This window comes from Arachis duranensis, chromosome 10 (assembly GCF_000817695.3).
Source record: "Arachis duranensis cultivar V14167 chromosome 10, aradu.V14167.gnm2.J7QH, whole genome shotgun sequence".
NCBI classification, from domain to species: domain Eukaryota; kingdom Viridiplantae; phylum Streptophyta; class Magnoliopsida; order Fabales; family Fabaceae; genus Arachis; species Arachis duranensis.
The window spans coordinates 36,486,906-36,503,608 of NC_029781.3; the positions used below are offsets into that span (position 1 = coordinate 36,486,906).

A 16,703-nucleotide genomic window follows, 5' to 3' on the forward strand; every position below is an offset into this window, starting at 1 on the left:
TTATGTACATAATATAATCAATAAATTTTATTATTTTAAATCAATACTTAATTAATAAAAATATTTTTATATATAATGTGAAGAAAATACAAGATTAATTAAATTTTAAATTTTAAATATTCATTTAAAATATTGACTAATACTAATAGAAAAGTGTTGGACTTAATATTTTTAGTTTGAAAAGGTTAAATGTATTAATACTTTGTCGATCGATTATTGGTAAACAAATCTTTAAACAATTATATATATAGCCCTATAAAGGTTAAGACCCACATTCCTGGCATAAGACGACAAATCTAAGTAACATGTTATGTCCACTAAGTACACACACATATTAATTAGGAAAAGTCTAGGGGGCAGCAGTTTTGTTGAATTTTGGCCAGCATTTAACCAACAGAGAAATGTGAGCCATTGGATGAAATCTCACACCAATCTCACACCATCAAATCATCATTGATGGCTAATTGATGGCTAACAATCACAAAAATTGCTGCCCCCTAGCATTACTCTATTAATTATATTAAAGAATCAGCACCATTATATAAAGGGGCAAACATCTGCATGTGGAAACTATAAAACCTAATGCAAAGTACTGAAGTAACAAAAATTTAAGATATAAAAATACATTTGCCAATACACACATGAATTTTTACATGCTCCTCCAATATAAGCAATAACCCTAACAACAAGTTCTTTGGTTTTGGTGTGGTGCATATAACTTATTAGCTAGCTTCACTCTTCAACTATGGACCCAAGAATCTCATTCTCAAACTTTGTGGATGCAAAACTTGCCATCAAGAATGAGAAGAACAACATATACCGGGAAGCTCCGGTGTCTTCTTCGGATTTTGAATTCTCGGTGAAGAACTACTCTATGATATCAGCAGATGAGGTTTTCTTCAAGGGCATGTTGCTTCCACAACAATGCTCCAACAAGAAAATGGTGAGTAGTATTACTTTGAGGGAAAAGTTGCTTGTGAATGATGAATATGATGAGGGCAATAAGGTGGTGGCGACCCGGATACCGAAGACCGCAAGTAGCCGGTGGAAGGAGAGGTTGGGACTCACCGGAAGAGGTGCATCTAAGAAAGATAAGAACAAGAATAGTAGTCATGGAGATCACAATCCGGTAACATGTCTTATAAATATTGATTCACTTAGCTTGATAATAACTCTGTCAATTATGATATATATATATATGCACACTAAAATCCACTACTAAAATTAATCATCATCAGTATAAAATATATGCTAAAATATAAATATTGTAAACTAAAATTTCTGAAAGTAAATTGAGTTCGTGTATATTGGTTTATGAATATAAGGGAAATTTAAAAAAAAAAAACCATTTTGAGTTGCTTAATATAATAAATCTATAAATCATGTTTTTAATTGTATTATTGTACATGCTTAGTGAATTAATATCTCTTTTCATATTATTATTTATTATTATGACAGGAATTCTATTATGAAGAAAGTGTCAGTAGCGGAGGTAAGTGAACTGCATTATTCACTGCTCAAGGAGGGATGTTATTATATATTCTACTAATTAATTAATATATATATATCTAATTAAGGCGTTGATTGTTAGAATTGGTGCTGACTTCCATCATCAACAAGAAATCAAATTTAGCCTAGGTTACGTTATTATTATGTTCATTTCCACCTTTTATTTGTAGCATGGTACCTTAAGCATTTAATTTGATCTTTGTACAAAAATATTTTGCAGTAAGTTGAGGAGAACTTCCATGAATCAATGGGTATTGGCTTTGACCAGTGGTTTCCTACAATATTAAGACTTAGGAACAGGACATAATAAAACGTTATTCATCAGTATAATAATTACTGCTTGATTAAAAGTTACATTAGTGTTATTTTATACTAATTAACAATTATCTCTTTATAAATACTAGCTAACTTCTTGCTTTGTTGGAAGAATTTTGATGTCTTCATGGATACTTTGGCCCTTCTAGCTCCCATGATGAAAACACCAATTCATTGATGAAGAAAAAAAAGAAGTTAAAAAAAATGAAAAGGAAGAAAAACAAAGATAAGAGAACATGTGATTTGTGCAATTTTTTTTTTCTTTTTTCTGACATTAGGTCTGAATTGTGGGTGTGTAAGTTAATATATGAGTTTTGTTAGGTAAACAATGACTTTTGTAAACAATATGAATAATAGACTTTAGAATTGACTCAATAAAAAAATAACTATCCAATTAAAAATAATTTACATAATCATTTCTATATACCTATTGAATTAAACATCATATATATCTATTGTTCACATTATTTAATATTTTCATTGTTTACTTATACTTTTATTTAATACATATGCGTAGATCTCTTTTTTGTATCCGAGTTAATTACATGAATGAATAAAGAAATGAAATGTGAAATTAATAGACAAAATAAGAAAAAAAAATGAGCATATTTCGTGTATATATAAGATAGGAACATTGCATATAACAATGCCATACTATACAAAAGTACAAAAGTAAAATGTATGTATATTAGAACCTTGATTTGATTCTGGTTATAAAAAAAATAAATAAATAGATAAATATGTTGACCTTAAAAAATAAAAAAAAAGAAAACTAAAAACTGATGGAAAAATTGAACATGAGGAGGACTGTTAGAAATGGAACACTATACTAGATTTTTAAGCCACTCATTTTAATGGAGTCTCTTTGTGTTCCATTTTATTCTTTTTCTAAGAGGAGTTGCTCCATAAAAAAGGTAGAGATTTTAGATGACAATTAAACCATGAATTTTTACTATAAAATGATTTTATCTTTTTAGCAGATCGAACAACACAATTTTTTTTTTATCATCCAATTAAATAACATTTCAAAAGATATTATTAATGATCCACAACAACGTAACATGTATTTGATATTGACTTAGTTGAAATATCATACATTTCTTCAATAATATTACTATGTATAACTTTCAATCTATTCCCCAAAGATTCGAATTACACATTAGTTTTAAATTTAAAGTTGTTTTGACCGAATATGATACAAGTTCAAAATTTGTAGGGATTCTTGGTTCACATTTGTTGAAGACATGTAACAACAATGGACCGATAAGATCATAAGAGTATGTATAGTCAAAGTTAGAATTTAATGAGTCTATAAAAAACAAGTATAATCTATGTTACGGACCCGGCCCATGGATCCCAGGTCCACGACCGACCCCGAATCCGGGTAAAACGGGCCAACCCATCTCACCCTGCTGAAGACCCGGGAACCGGCTTTCTAAGAGCTCCTAACTAACTTTTAAATTCAAACATCTCCCTTATCTTAGCCAGATAAGATAAGATAAGATAAACCACCAAACACCTATAAATAAAGGATCCAAGTCCTTCCAGGTATTCATTCATTCCTCATACCTCACACCTCTTAGATCTATTCTGACTTGGGCGTCGGAGTGTCTTTGCAGGTACCTCCCTCCGCTCCTTCTGGGCAATCCAACATCCGATCCAATCCGCAGGTTCCCGATCCACTTCCTAGATCGTATCAGAAGCATTCTGTACATTGGCGCCGTCTGTGGGGACCTGCGACAGTCGGAATAGATGGAGGGTATCTTGGACGAAAATCCATCAAGCCAAGACGACTCTAGACCACGTCATCCGACCCCGGAACAACAGGAGGTCATGAACCAAGCCCGGATAGCCAGCACTATCCACCGCACAAACAAGCACATGATCACAGATCCACAACACCCCGAAAAAACAAGGGACAAAGCAACACAGATCATTCAGGATCTCTGTCTCCGAGTCCAGGAACTCGAAGGTAAACTAACCGACAAAAGAAAACACGCCGACGAACACGGAAGCCAAGCAACATCCCGGCCACGATCCTACCGCGGAAGGTCGCCAACCCGGCAACATAATAGGAGAAACGACCGTAGCCACTCACGCAACCACCGACACGACAACTCGCCAGAACGATGACACAGCAAAAAACACCACCGCAGCGCGTCCCATGATTTAAGCCGACAGCACGACTCGGACGAAGACCCGAAACGACGACACACCAAGCGCACAAGAAACGACCACACCATAATGGGAGCCACGCCCTTCACAGAAAGAATCTTAAGAGCAAAACTCCCTAGAGGCTTCGACAAACCAACCGACATGAAGTACGACGGAACTAAGGACCCTCAAGAACACCTAACGGCCTTCGAAGCCAGAATGAACTTGGAAGGAGCATCCGACGCGGTCCGATGCAGAGCCTTCCCAGTAACCCTTGCCGGACCGGCGATCAAATGGTTCAACGCCCTCCCAAACGGATCCATAACCAGCTTCCACGACATCACAAGAAAATTCATGGCCCAATTCACAACCCGAATCACCAAAGCCAAACACCCCATCAGCTTGCTAGGGGTCACGCAGAAGCAAGAAGAATCTACAAGAAAATACCTCGACCGCTTCAATGATGAATGCTTGACGGTCGACGGACTCACGGACTCCGTTGCCAGCCTCTGCCTAACTAACGGACTCATGAATGAAGACTTTCGCAAACACCTCACCACTAAACCAGTATGGACCATGCACGAAATCCAGAACGTCGCCAAAGACTACATCAACGACGAGGAAGTCAGCCAGGTCGTCACTGCCAACAAACGGCAACACGTCGCCACCCAACACGGCAATCCGACCCCCCGTCATAACCCACCACCAAAAGAGAACCAACGAGACAGCCTTAGACCAACCCACCGACCACCAAGAATAGGAAAATTCTCCAACTACACCCCCCTAACAGCACCAATAACCGAGGTATACCACCAAATAGCAGATCGAGGTGTCATCCCGAAGGCCCGACCACTCAAGGAAAGGACAGGAGGAAACAAAGCTCTCTACTGCGACTACCACCGCGGATACGGCCACAAAACACAAGATTGTTTCGATCTTAAAGACGCTCTTGAGCAGGCCATACGAGACGGCAAACTCCCAGAGTTCGTCAAATTCATCAGAGAACCAAGGCGCGCCGACAGAGACAAATCACCAGAAAGAGAAGGACGTCACCCGAGAACTCAAAAACCAACCCCCAGGGAAAACCCCGAAGAAGATCCGACCATCATAGTAAACGTCATCACGGGCAAAGACGTGTCGAATAAAGTCAAAACTAACAATGAAAAAAGACCTCAAGATAATGGCCGTCAGGCACCACGACCCAGTCACCATAGCCGACAGCACGATAACTTTCTTGCCCGAGGACTGCCAACACGGCACCTCGGCCGAAGACGCCCCCTTCGTCATATCAGCCCGAATCGGAACAGGGCTAGTAAGAAGAATACTGGTGGACACCGGCGCCGACTCCAACATCCTCTTCCGAGGAGCCTTTGACAAACTCGGGCTCCGCAACGACAACCTCCAAACGCACCGCCACGGCGTCACGGGCCTCGGAGACAACTTCCTCAAACCAGACGGCTCGGTTACTCTTCCCATCACCATAGGAACAAGCAATCAGAGAAAGACGATCTTATCCGAATTCGTCGTCCTAAAAGACTCCACAGCCTATAACGTCATTCTCGGGAGAAAAACAATCAACGACTTCTCGGCAGTCATCTTCACCAAATACCTTCTCATGAAATTCAGGGCCGACGACGGCACCATCGGGACCATTCACGGAGACCGAGAAGTCGTAGCCGAATGCGACAATAATAGCTTAGCCCTAAGAAGAAAATCCCGGGACGCAGCCGGAATATTCCTTGCCGACCTAGACGCACGGATAGACGGCCAACCTAGACCGGAACCAGAAGGGGACATGGAAAAGCTACAAATAGGGCCAACCAAAGAAGAATACACGTTCATCAACAGAAACCTCCCATACGACCTCAAAGAAGAACTCTCCCAACTTTTGAAACAAAACAGAGACCTATTCGCATTCACACCAGCCGATATGCCGGGAATAAGCCCCGACCTGATGTCTCACCATCTGGCAGTAGACCCCCTAGCCAAACCAGTGGCGCAAAGAAGACGGAAAATGTCACCAGACCGAGCCGCCGAGGTCCGAAAACAAGTGAAAGCCCTACTCGAAGCCAACTTCATCCGAGAACTCCCTTATATGACCTGGCTAGCCAACGTCGTACTGGTAAAAAAATCTAACGGGAAGTGGCGAATGTGCGTTGATTACACGGATCTCAACAAAGCATGCCCAAAGGACGCCTTCCCCTTACCAAACATCGACGGGCTAGTGGATGCAGCATCCGGCCACCGGTACCTCAGCTTCATGGACGCATATTCCGGCTATAACCAGATCCCGATGCACCGACCAGACGAAGAAAAAACAGCATTCATCACCCCAGACGGAACCTACTGCTATAAAGTAATGCCCTTCGGCTTGAAAAACGCCGGAGCCACCTACCAGCGACTTGTTAACAAAATATTTCGCAACCTAGCCGGAAACAAAATAGAAGTCTACATAGACGATATGCTCGCCAAGACAGAATCCGGTGAGCAACTAACCGACGACCTCAAGGTAATAATGGACACCCTGCGAAAACACCAAATGCGACTCAACCCAACAAAGTGTGCCTTCGGAATGGAAGCAGGAAAATTCCTCGGCTTCATGATCACGCAACGTGGAGTTGAGGCAAACCCAGAAAAATGCCGTGCCGTCCTTGAGATGACAAGTCCCAAAAACCTCAAAGAAATCCAAAAACTCACCGACCGACTAACTGCACTATCCCGGTTCCTCGGGGCATCGGCCCAAAAGGCAATCCCTTTTTTCAAACTTATGAAAAAAGGAACCCCCTTCAAATGGGAAATAGAATGCGAAGAAGCTTTCCAACACTTCAAGAGGGTCCTAACGGAACCTCCAATCCTCGCAAAACCTCAAACAGGGGAAACACTATACCTGTACCTCTCCATAACGGAAGAAACAATCGCAGCAGCACTCGTCCGGGAAAACGAGAAAAAGGAACAAAAACCCGTATACTTCATAAGCAAAGTCCTACAGGACACAGAAGCCCGCTTCACGCTTAGAGAAACTGGCTTTCACACTCCTCTCGGCATCCCGACGACTACGACAATACTTCCAGGCCCACCCCGTAACGGTCCGAACCGACCAAGCAGTCAAACAGGTATTACAGAAACCCGACCTAGCGGGAAGAATGCTAGCATGGTCCATTGAGTTATCCCAATTCCAGATCAGGTTCGAACCCCGAAACGCCATCAAAGCACAGGCCCTGACCGACTTCATTGCCGAAATGACTCCGATCAAACTGACACCTGAACCATGGAAACTGCACGTCGATGGCTCATCAAACTCCACTCATGGAGGCACCGGAGTTATACTCGAAAACCAAAACGGGATCATAATTGAACAATCAATAAGATACGACTTCCCAGTATCAAATAACCAAGCAGAATACGTGGCCCTCTTAGCCGGCCTAAACCTAGCCCGGGAAGTCGGCGCCAAGGTACTCGAAGTTAACACCGATTCCCAGGTGGTGTGCTCCCAAATCAACGGGAGCTACCAAACCCGAGACCCCCTGCTCCAACAATACCTCAATAAAGTAAGTGAATTAAAAGAAGGATTCGAAAATGTCTCCATACAGCACGTCCCCAGGGAGCGAAACGCCAGGGCGGACCTACTTTCCAAGCTAGCCAGCATGAAATCAGGACACGGCAACAGATCGCTAATCCAGGAGGTCGTTAAGTCGCCTTCCGTATCAACAGAAATCAACGCGCACCTAACATCCTCAAACCGGGAGTCTTGGACATACCCTATCTTACAATATCTCCGCGACAGAGTCCTACCACCAGATCCGAAAGAGGAAAGGCGAATAAAAAGAGAAGCCGCCAACTACACCATCATAGCGGGACAACTATACAAACGCGGATTCTCGCAGCCACTACTCAAATGTGTCGAACCCGGGGACACGGAATACATACTCCGCGAGATCCATGAAGGCTGCTGCGGTCACCACGTCGGAGGAAAAATGCTAGCCCAAAAAACCATCAGGGCCGGCTATTTCTGGCCCACGATCATTCGAGATTCCATACAACTAACAAAAAGCTGCGACAAATGCCAAAGGCATGCCAATATCCACCAAGCCGCCCCACACCAACTCAGTATTATATCGGCTGAACGGCCATTCGGCAGTTGGGGAATCGACCTCGTCGGGCCCTTCCCCACGGCACCCGGCCAACTCAGATATCTTATCGTCGCCATAGACTACTACACCAAATGGATTGAAGCCGAACCCCTGGCCTCCATCACGGCAACCCAATGTCGGAAATTCGTCTGGCGACAGATCATTACCCGGTTCGAAATCCCCGAAGTCATCATCTCTGACAACGGAACCCAATTCACTGACAAAAAATTAAGAGAACTCCTAGAAGGATTGCATATATCCCATCGCTTCAACTCGGTAGAAACATCCCCAAACAAACGGACAGGTGGAATCCGCCAACAAAATTATCGTCAAAGGACTTAAGAAACGACTTGACGAAGCCAAGGGACTATGGGCAGATGAGTTGGGATCAGTCCTATGGTCGTACCGAACAACACCCCAAACGAGCACGGGAGAAACGCCCTTCCGATTAACATACGGCGTAGAAGCAGTCATCCCAGTGGAAATCGGGGACCCCAGCCCCAGAAAAACGGTTGGAGGTAACGACGAAGAAGCAGAACGAGACCTCGTGGACGAAGAAAGAAGCATAGCTCGCGTCAAAGAATTAGCACTCAAACAAAGGATCAGCCTAAGGTACAATCACGGCGTTATCCGACGAGAATTCGCGGACAACGACCTCGTCCTACGACGAAACGATATCGGTCTTCCGACCCCAGGAGAAGGAAAACTCGTCCCCCAATTGGGAAGGACCATACAGAATCAAAGCCGTAATTGGAAAAGGAGCGTACAAACTCGAACGACTAGACGGCAGCGAAATACCAAGAACTTGGAACGCAGCCAACCTACGAAGATACTACACTTAAATAAGTACTTTTTTACAAGTTATCCATCTCCATTACGAGTCACTACCGTTTCTCAAAAAACAAAGACGCGGCCACCACTGGAGGACTGATCACCCCCAGGCCGAACACACGGATATCCAAAAAACCGACCAAACGAACGGTTATGATAAACAGAATGCCTAAAGCCCGAACGGCCAAATAAAACGCCCCAAAACGAATCATACAAAGACCCAAAAAACGGTCGAAAATACCATACAAAACGAAGTTACGGCCCTCGAGCCACTACAAAAATTTAAACAAGTTCAGAACTAAATTACAAAGAAAACTACTCGATATCAACAATCCGACCATCACGGACGGTCTTGAATGCTCCCGTCACAGATACATCCACGCCAGGGGCCAACACCAGAAACTGCGCCTTCATCGTCTCCTCGGTAGCAGCAACGGCATCCCTTGCATCAGCCAACAAAGTCGTCTTCTCCTTCTTCAGAGCTTCGACCTCAGCCTTCAGAGTTTCCGACTCGGCGAGAAGCAAGGCAGCTTGAGAACTCGCATCCGAGGAACGCTTTCGCTCCTCAGCCAATTGAGAAAGAAGCGAAGTCTCAACGCCGGCAAGTCGGAGAATCTCCGCCCCGGCATCCTCCGACGACTTCTCCGCCTTCTCCTTTGCAGTTTTGATAGTCTCAAGCTCCTCCTTCAACTTGGTCACATCAGCCTGGGCCTGCTGAAGCTTCTTTTCCAACAAACCCACTTGGGCCATCACAGGCTCAGCCTTCCGAACAACCACAGCAGAGCGAAGGAGGGCACGGTAAACCGACTTAGCCTGGAAAGAGACGTCACAACCATCAAAAAACGACTCTGTTCCAGGCATTAAGTGCTGATCAATAAAACCCGTAGCGTCGAAACGACGGTCCATCACACTAGGAACCAAGCCCTCCTCCTCAAAAGTCTCACTACCCGGCTCCTCAGTCCTACTCCTCTTCCGAGAAGCCTCGGCAGCCGACATCACGACAACCTCAGGCGAGCCAGGAGGAACTTCAACACCAGTAGGCGCCCCCGAAGGAACTACCTCCTGAGGAATAACCTGAGAATCCACGGCCGGACCCGAAACAGGAGTCGAAGGAGACGACGACCCTTCCTCCCGAACCAACGCGGCCTTCAACCTCGCCAAAGTAGTCAGCCCGCCCGCCATCTCGACTAAAAGAAAAAACAAAGAAGAGTTAAAAAAAAGGGAAGAAGAAGAAAAAGGGAAACACACCAATATATGTCCGACAAGCCTCGGGATCCCCCATAACGTCTCGAGGATTCAACGGACGTTCGCAAAACAAATGCCACAAAATGCTGGCGATATCCTTATCCTCCCGAGACAAATCATCATAAGAGATCTTAGTCAGAACCGACGGCCCGGCGCCAAAATTCCAGTATGTCGGAAACCGGCGCTCACCCTCCAGGGTAAGCCAAAACGGATGGTGCCCCCGAACGGGACGCACCTTGAAATACTCCCACTTGAACCCGTGAAAGGAATCCTCGAATAAACCAAAAATTCGGCGATGAGGCTGAGCACGGAAAGACATATATCCTTTCTTGTGCTTCCCCTCCTTAGTCGGAAGAGTGCACAAGAAAAGGAATAGAAAAACAGGAACCGAAGCCGGAAGATCGAGATACTGGCACACCAACTCAAAACACCGAACGGCTGCCCAGCTGTTCGGGTGAAGCTGAGACGGTGCCACGGAACACCGACTAAGTAAACCCTGAACAAACGGGGAGAAGGGGAACCGCACTCCAAGCCGAGTAAACATGGATTCGTAGACCCACATCCAGTCCGGCACGGTGGGTGAACGGAGGTTCAGATAGCAAACACGCTCATCGGCATCAGGGAGCACGAGCTCGTACCGCCCCTCCTCCTCACCACCACCACAAATTGCCCCCTGGTCGCGGAGCCGTTGGAGATCACCCTCCGTCATCCGCGACGGGACACCCCACACATCGCTGGTCACCCAACCATAGCGATTGGGAACGCCCCTAGAAGGGGCTATGGGGGCACCCACACTCTCATTTCTCCGACGCTGCATACCTAAAACAGGGAGGAGCACCACCATCAGCCTACCAACTCGACACAATAACAAAGATAAAAACCTAAACACCACTACAGTCAAAGCAAAAAACGGCGGTGCTCAGCCCCTTCCACAAACCCAACCAAAACATACGACACAGCAAAACAAAAAGGGAAGCAGGCAGAACAAAGCATGGCAAAAACAGAAAACAGGCACACACAAACAAACGTACGAAAGAAAAAGCAAAAAAGAAAATACCAACCTGGTGAAGTTAGAAGAAAACTTGAAGGAAAACAGGGAAATGAGGAGAAGCAGAGCAGCACCAGAAAGCAAAAAACCACTAAGCAGTTTTTTCTCAGAAAATGAAGAGTTCTCTTTGAAAAGAAAAAACGGACGAGGGAAATAAAAACCAAAACAAAACGGTTTCAAAAAGAAAGACAAAAAGACACAACTGACCCTGGGCACAATAAAAACTCACGGGGGCAAAAAAGAGAAAACCCCTCCTCAATAAATGCCCCCTCGGAAAAGCAAACTAATCAATTACGCCTCAAAAGACGCGACGGGTGCAGCAGGCACGGAAGGGTCACGTCAAAGACCAAAATACGGTCAAGGCGAGTCCTTTACCAAACGAAATCGAGAAACCGACTTCCTCATCAAAACAAACGCTCAAACCGGCATCGGAAGCACGACGGGAAACGCCTTAAAACTCCTAGCGACAAACCGACCATAGTCGCTCTCCCGCTACGGGGGCAACTATTACGGACCCGGCCCATGGACCCCAGGTCCACGACCGACCCCGAATCCGGGTAAAACGGGCCAACCCGTCTCACCCTGCTGAAGACCCGGGAACCGGCTCTCTAAGAGCTCCTAACTAACTTTTAAATTCAAACATCTCCCTTATCTTAGCCAGATAAGATAAGATAAGATAAACCACCAAACACCTATAAATAAAGGATCCAAGTCCTTCCAGGTATTCATTCATTCCTCATACCTCACACCTCTTAGATCTATTCTGACTTGGGCATCGGAGTGTCTTTGCAGGTACCTCCCTCCGCTCCTTCTGGGCAATCCAACATCCGATCCAATCCGCAGGTTCCCGATCCACTTCCTAGATCGTATCAGAAGCATTCTGTACAATCTAATATTTCTAATCTTTTTAGTAAAATCTGGATATTGTTGGTCAAACTGCAAATATTAATTCTAATATGCAGAGATTTTATTGTAATTAAATATATTATTAAGATTTTAATTTGTAAAAGAAAAAAATTTCATTTTAGTCAGTATTTTAAAAAGTTAATAATCAACTTTCATGATCGGATTAATCTAACACATGTGACCTTTTGTTTTTTTTTTTTTTCATTTTACTTTTTATGGAATTTGATATAGGAGTATATTACTCCGAAATTAATATGGGAGTAATGAATTCGCTCACTACTTATTTAAGCCCAAAACAACTTTCACTCAAGAGTTATCATTGTAGAAGGATTTCAACCTATAACCTAGTCCACGTCCAAAATCAAAAACCTATAACATGCATTCAGTTATAACTTATACGGCTTTCAACATATATATAGCGAGTGTTTTACTCGTTATTTATTTGATATGATTATAAATATATAAATGCCAAACTACTTTATTTTATAGTTGTACAAGATGTCTCTGGTACGGGTTGAGAGATGGATCGAAAACTTGCGGGTCAAGGCGGAAGCCGGATTATTTGACTGGAGCAATGGGGGGTGGTACCTGCAAAAATACTCCGACACTCAAGTCAGAATAGATCTGAGAGGTATAATGTGTGAGGAATGAATGAATACCTAGAGGGACCTGGGTCCTCTATTTATAGGTGATGGTGGTTATCTTGTCTTATCTTGTTTGGCTAAGATAAGGGAGACGTTTGAATTCGAAAGTTGGTTAGAGGCTCTAGTGGGCCGGTTCCGGGCCTTCTAGAGGGGCGAAGCGGGTCAGACCCGGGTAACCGGGTTCGGGGACCATTTCGGGTGTAGGATCCGTGGGCCGGATCCGTAACACTTGCCCCTGCAGCGGGAGAACGAGCGAGGTCGGTCTTCGTCGCTGAAGGATATAGGTTGGCCGTTTTTGGCCTTTTTCGGTTTCTCGGATTCGGAGTTTCAATGGATTTGTCTCTCGGGGGAGGGGGGTCGGTGCGTCGGTCCTAAGTTTTGTGACGAGGTCGAGGTTTGCCTGGCCGTTTGATTGACGCGACCCTTCTGTATCCTTGCATCCGTTGCGTTTTCTGAGGGGTGCTTGTCAATTTCACTTTCCCAAGGGAGCATTTATTGTGAGGGAACGTTTGGTTTACTTTTTCTTTTTTGCCCTCACGCGCCATGTTTATCCATAGGGCTATTTGCGTCTTTTCGTCCTTTTGAAAACGTTTTGGATTTCTTATTTTCCTTCCCCCGTTTCGCTCAATTTTGCATTTGCTACTTCCTCTTTTCTGTGGACTTCTTTCATTTTGGTTTTTCTGGTCTTTCCTACCCTTTGCTCTTTCTGCCTCTCTGTTGTCTTTAGTTTCGCATTATCAGGTTGGTGTTCTTCCTTTTTCCCATTTCCTCTTTAGTTTTGTCTGTTTCCTGCATTTCTATTTTTATGCCTATTTTAGTGTGGACTTAGGATTTTGCTTGTGTTTGTATGATAGTCCTTGGTCTTGGGGTAGTGTGTTTTTGTTTTCCTGAGGGGATGAGCACCACTTTATGTAGCTAGTAGTAGGTAGCTGTGTCTGTTTGGTATTTCTCTACCGTGTTTTGCCGCGCGTTTTGGCTGATGGTAGTGCTCATCGTTTGTTTTAGGCATGGCTTGTTGGAGGACCGAGAGTGTTAGGGCTCCGGTGGTCCCAGCGGGGAGTGTGCCCTCCCTTTATTCCTGGGTTACCAGTGACGTTTGGGGGACGCCATCGCGGATGACGGAGGTGGACCTCCAGCGGCTCCGTGATCAGGGAGCTGTTGTAGGGGTAGGGATGCCGAGCGTGATTACGAGTTTGCCCTTCCCGGGGTCGACGAGAGGGTTTGTTACACCAATCTTGACTCATCGACCTTTCCGGATTGGATGTGGGTGAATGAGGCGATGTTCGCCCGACTTGGCGTGCGGCTCCCCCTTTTTCCCTTTTGTTCAGCAGTTGTTAAGTCGGTGTTCTGTGGCGCCGTCCCAGCTACATCCAAATAGTTGGGCGGCGATCCGGACTTTCGAGCTTGTGTGTGAGTTTCTGTAACTCCCGTTTTTGGTGAATGTCTTCCTCTTCCTCTTCTTATGCACCTTACCTACTAAAGAGGGGAAGCATAAGAAGGGGTACGTGTCGTTTAGGGCTTAGCCTCATCGTCGTGTCTCTGGCCTATATAAGGATTTGTTTCATGGTTTTAAAGGGGGGTATTTCAAGGTTCGTCCTGCTAGGGGGAATCATCCGTTCTGTCTGACGTTGGAGGGTGAGTGGTGGACGAAATTGTGATTGCCCTCTTTGTATTTGCATGAGATTTATTTAATGGCTCTTTGGCATATGTGATCACAACTACGTTCAACTTAACCAGCAAGTGTACTGGGTCATCCAAGTAATACCTTACGTGTTGGCACGAGTGGACACAACTCCGTTCAACTAACCAGCAAGTGTACTGGGTCGTCCAAGTAATACCTTACGTGAGTAAGGGTCGATCCCACAGAGATTGTTGGTATGAAGCAAGCTATGGTCACCTTGTAAATCTCAGTTAGGCAGATTAAATTGATTTATTATGAGTTCAAAAATTAATAATAAATAGACAATAAAAAGGGATAGAAATACTTATGTAAATCAATAGTGGAAATTTCAGATAGGCGTATGGAGATGCTGTGCTCCTCTTGAATCTCTACTTTCTTATTACATTCATCCAATCCTTCTCACTCCTTTCCATGGCAAGCTGTATGTAGGGCATCACCGTTGTCAATGGCTACATCCCATCCTCTCAGTGAAAACTTTCCTATGCTCTGTCACAGCACGGCTAATCATCTGTCAGTTCTCAATCAGGTTGGAATAGAATCCCTTAATTCTTTTGCGTTTGTCATCACGCCCAGCCTTCAGGAGTTTGAAGCTCGTCACAGTCATTCAATCACAGAATCCTACTCGGAATACCACAGACAAGGTTTAGACTTTCCGGATCCTCATGAATGCCACCATCTATCTAGCTTATACCACGAAGATTCTGTTGAGGAATCTAAGAGATATGCGCCCGGCCTAGAGTAGAACAGAAGTGGTTGTCAGTCACGCGCGTTCATAGGTGAGAATGATGATGAGTGTCACGGATCATCACATTCATCAAGTTGAAGTGCAACGTATATCTTGAATAAGAATAAAAGAGAATTGAATAGAAAGTAATAATAATTGTATTGAAACTTGAGGTACAGCAGAGCTCCACACCCTTAATCTATGGTGTGCAGAAACTCTACCGTTGAAAATACATAAGTGAAAGGTTCAGGCATGGCCGAATGGCCAGCCCCCTGAATGTGATCAATAGCCTCCTAAGATGAAGAATAAAACAAAACTGAGACCAAAGATGTCTAATACAATAGTAACTTATCCTATTTATACTAGACTAGCTACTACAGTTTACATGAGTAAGTATTTGATGCATAAATTCACTTCCGGGGCCCACTTGGTGTATGTTTGGGCTGAGCTTGATCTATCCACGAGTTGAGGCTTTTCTTGGAGTTGAACTCCAAGTTATAACGTGTTTTGGGCATTCAACTCCGGATCATGACGTTTTTCTGGCGTTTAACTCTAGACAGCAGCATGTACTTGGCGTTCAATGCCAAATTACGTCGTCAATCTCTGAATAAAGTTTGGAGTATTATATATTGCTGGAAAGTTCTGGATGTCTACTTTCCAACACCGTTGAGAGCGCGCCATTTGGAGTTCTGTAGCTCCAGAAAATCCATTTCGAGTGCAGGTAGCTCCAGAAAATCCATTTCGAGTGCAGGGAGGTCAGATTCCAACAGCATCAGCAGTCCTTTTGTCAGCCTTTTTCAGAGTTTTGCTCAAATCTCTCAATTTCAGCCAGAAATTACCTGAAATCATAGAAAAACACACAAACTCATAGTAAAGTCCAGAAATGTGAATTTAACATAAAAACTAATGAAAACATCCCTAAAGGTAGCTTGAACTTACTAAAAACTACCTAAAAACAATGCCAAAAAGCGTATAAATTATCCGCTCATCAGTGAGCGGCGGTTCCCTACATACTGGAATTTTGGTGCGGGGCCATCCATTCTTACTCAGGTGACGCAGGAGTTTTTTACTGCGGAAGATCGAGACATCGCCCTCGTCTTGTGGTAGTTGTTTGCGGAGCGTCCTCTTAATCCTAGGGATATGATGGGTGACCCAGTTGCTTGTCGGGCCTATGTTGGTGTGTGATCTGTTTTTTTTTTGTGGTTTGAGTTGGATACTTATGCTTTTTTCCTCTTTTGATCTTTCTCGCAGTTGAGATGGCTGGGGGCTTGACAACTCTAGCCAGGCTGAAGGTTCAATTGTCACAAGGGACTCCTTCTGGCAGCTCTCCCTCCACTCCGACTTCCCGGCCTGCTGATGATACGGGGGCTGCCTTTGAGGATCTGGTGTTGACCGAAGGTGGCACCCAGGGGTCAGGTCGGGGTGTGGAGGTTGAGGATGATGTGGTGGCCGTGTCGCCGGAGGGTGCTTCCCGAAAGCGAAGGCGATCGGAGGATGTTGACAGTGAGAATTTGGT

The 16,703-nt window shown here is 44.4% G+C and overlaps 2 protein-coding genes across 3 annotated transcripts; both read left to right on the top strand.

Moving 5' to 3' along the window:
• Positions 1 to 638: 638 nt before the first annotated feature.
• On the top strand, positions 639 to 1,804 carry LOC107469703 (uncharacterized). Of its 2 annotated transcripts, XR_008004597.1 has the most exons (3): positions 639 to 1,129; positions 1,459 to 1,638; positions 1,730 to 1,794. XR_008004597.1 is itself a non-coding variant. In XM_016089083.3 (2 exons), exons 1-2 carry the CDS (start codon positions 746 to 748, stop codon positions 1,498 to 1,500), a joined length of 426 nt encoding a protein of 141 aa, XP_015944569.1. In that variant the 5' UTR covers positions 639 to 745; the 3' UTR covers positions 1,501 to 1,804. The 2 variants fall into 2 exon arrangements, 1 of the variants encoding a protein (XP_015944569.1); XM_016089083.3 differs by having other exon boundaries at positions 1,459 to 1,804.
• Positions 1,805 to 7,217: 5,413 nt separating this feature from the next.
• Positions 7,218 to 9,039, top strand: LOC107469701 (uncharacterized). The gene is made up of 2 exons (XM_016089082.1): positions 7,218 to 8,234; positions 8,413 to 9,039. Exons 1-2 carry the CDS (start codon positions 7,218 to 7,220, stop codon positions 9,037 to 9,039), a joined length of 1,644 nt encoding a protein of 547 aa, XP_015944568.1.
• The last annotated feature ends 7,664 nt before the right edge of the window (positions 9,040 to 16,703 follow it).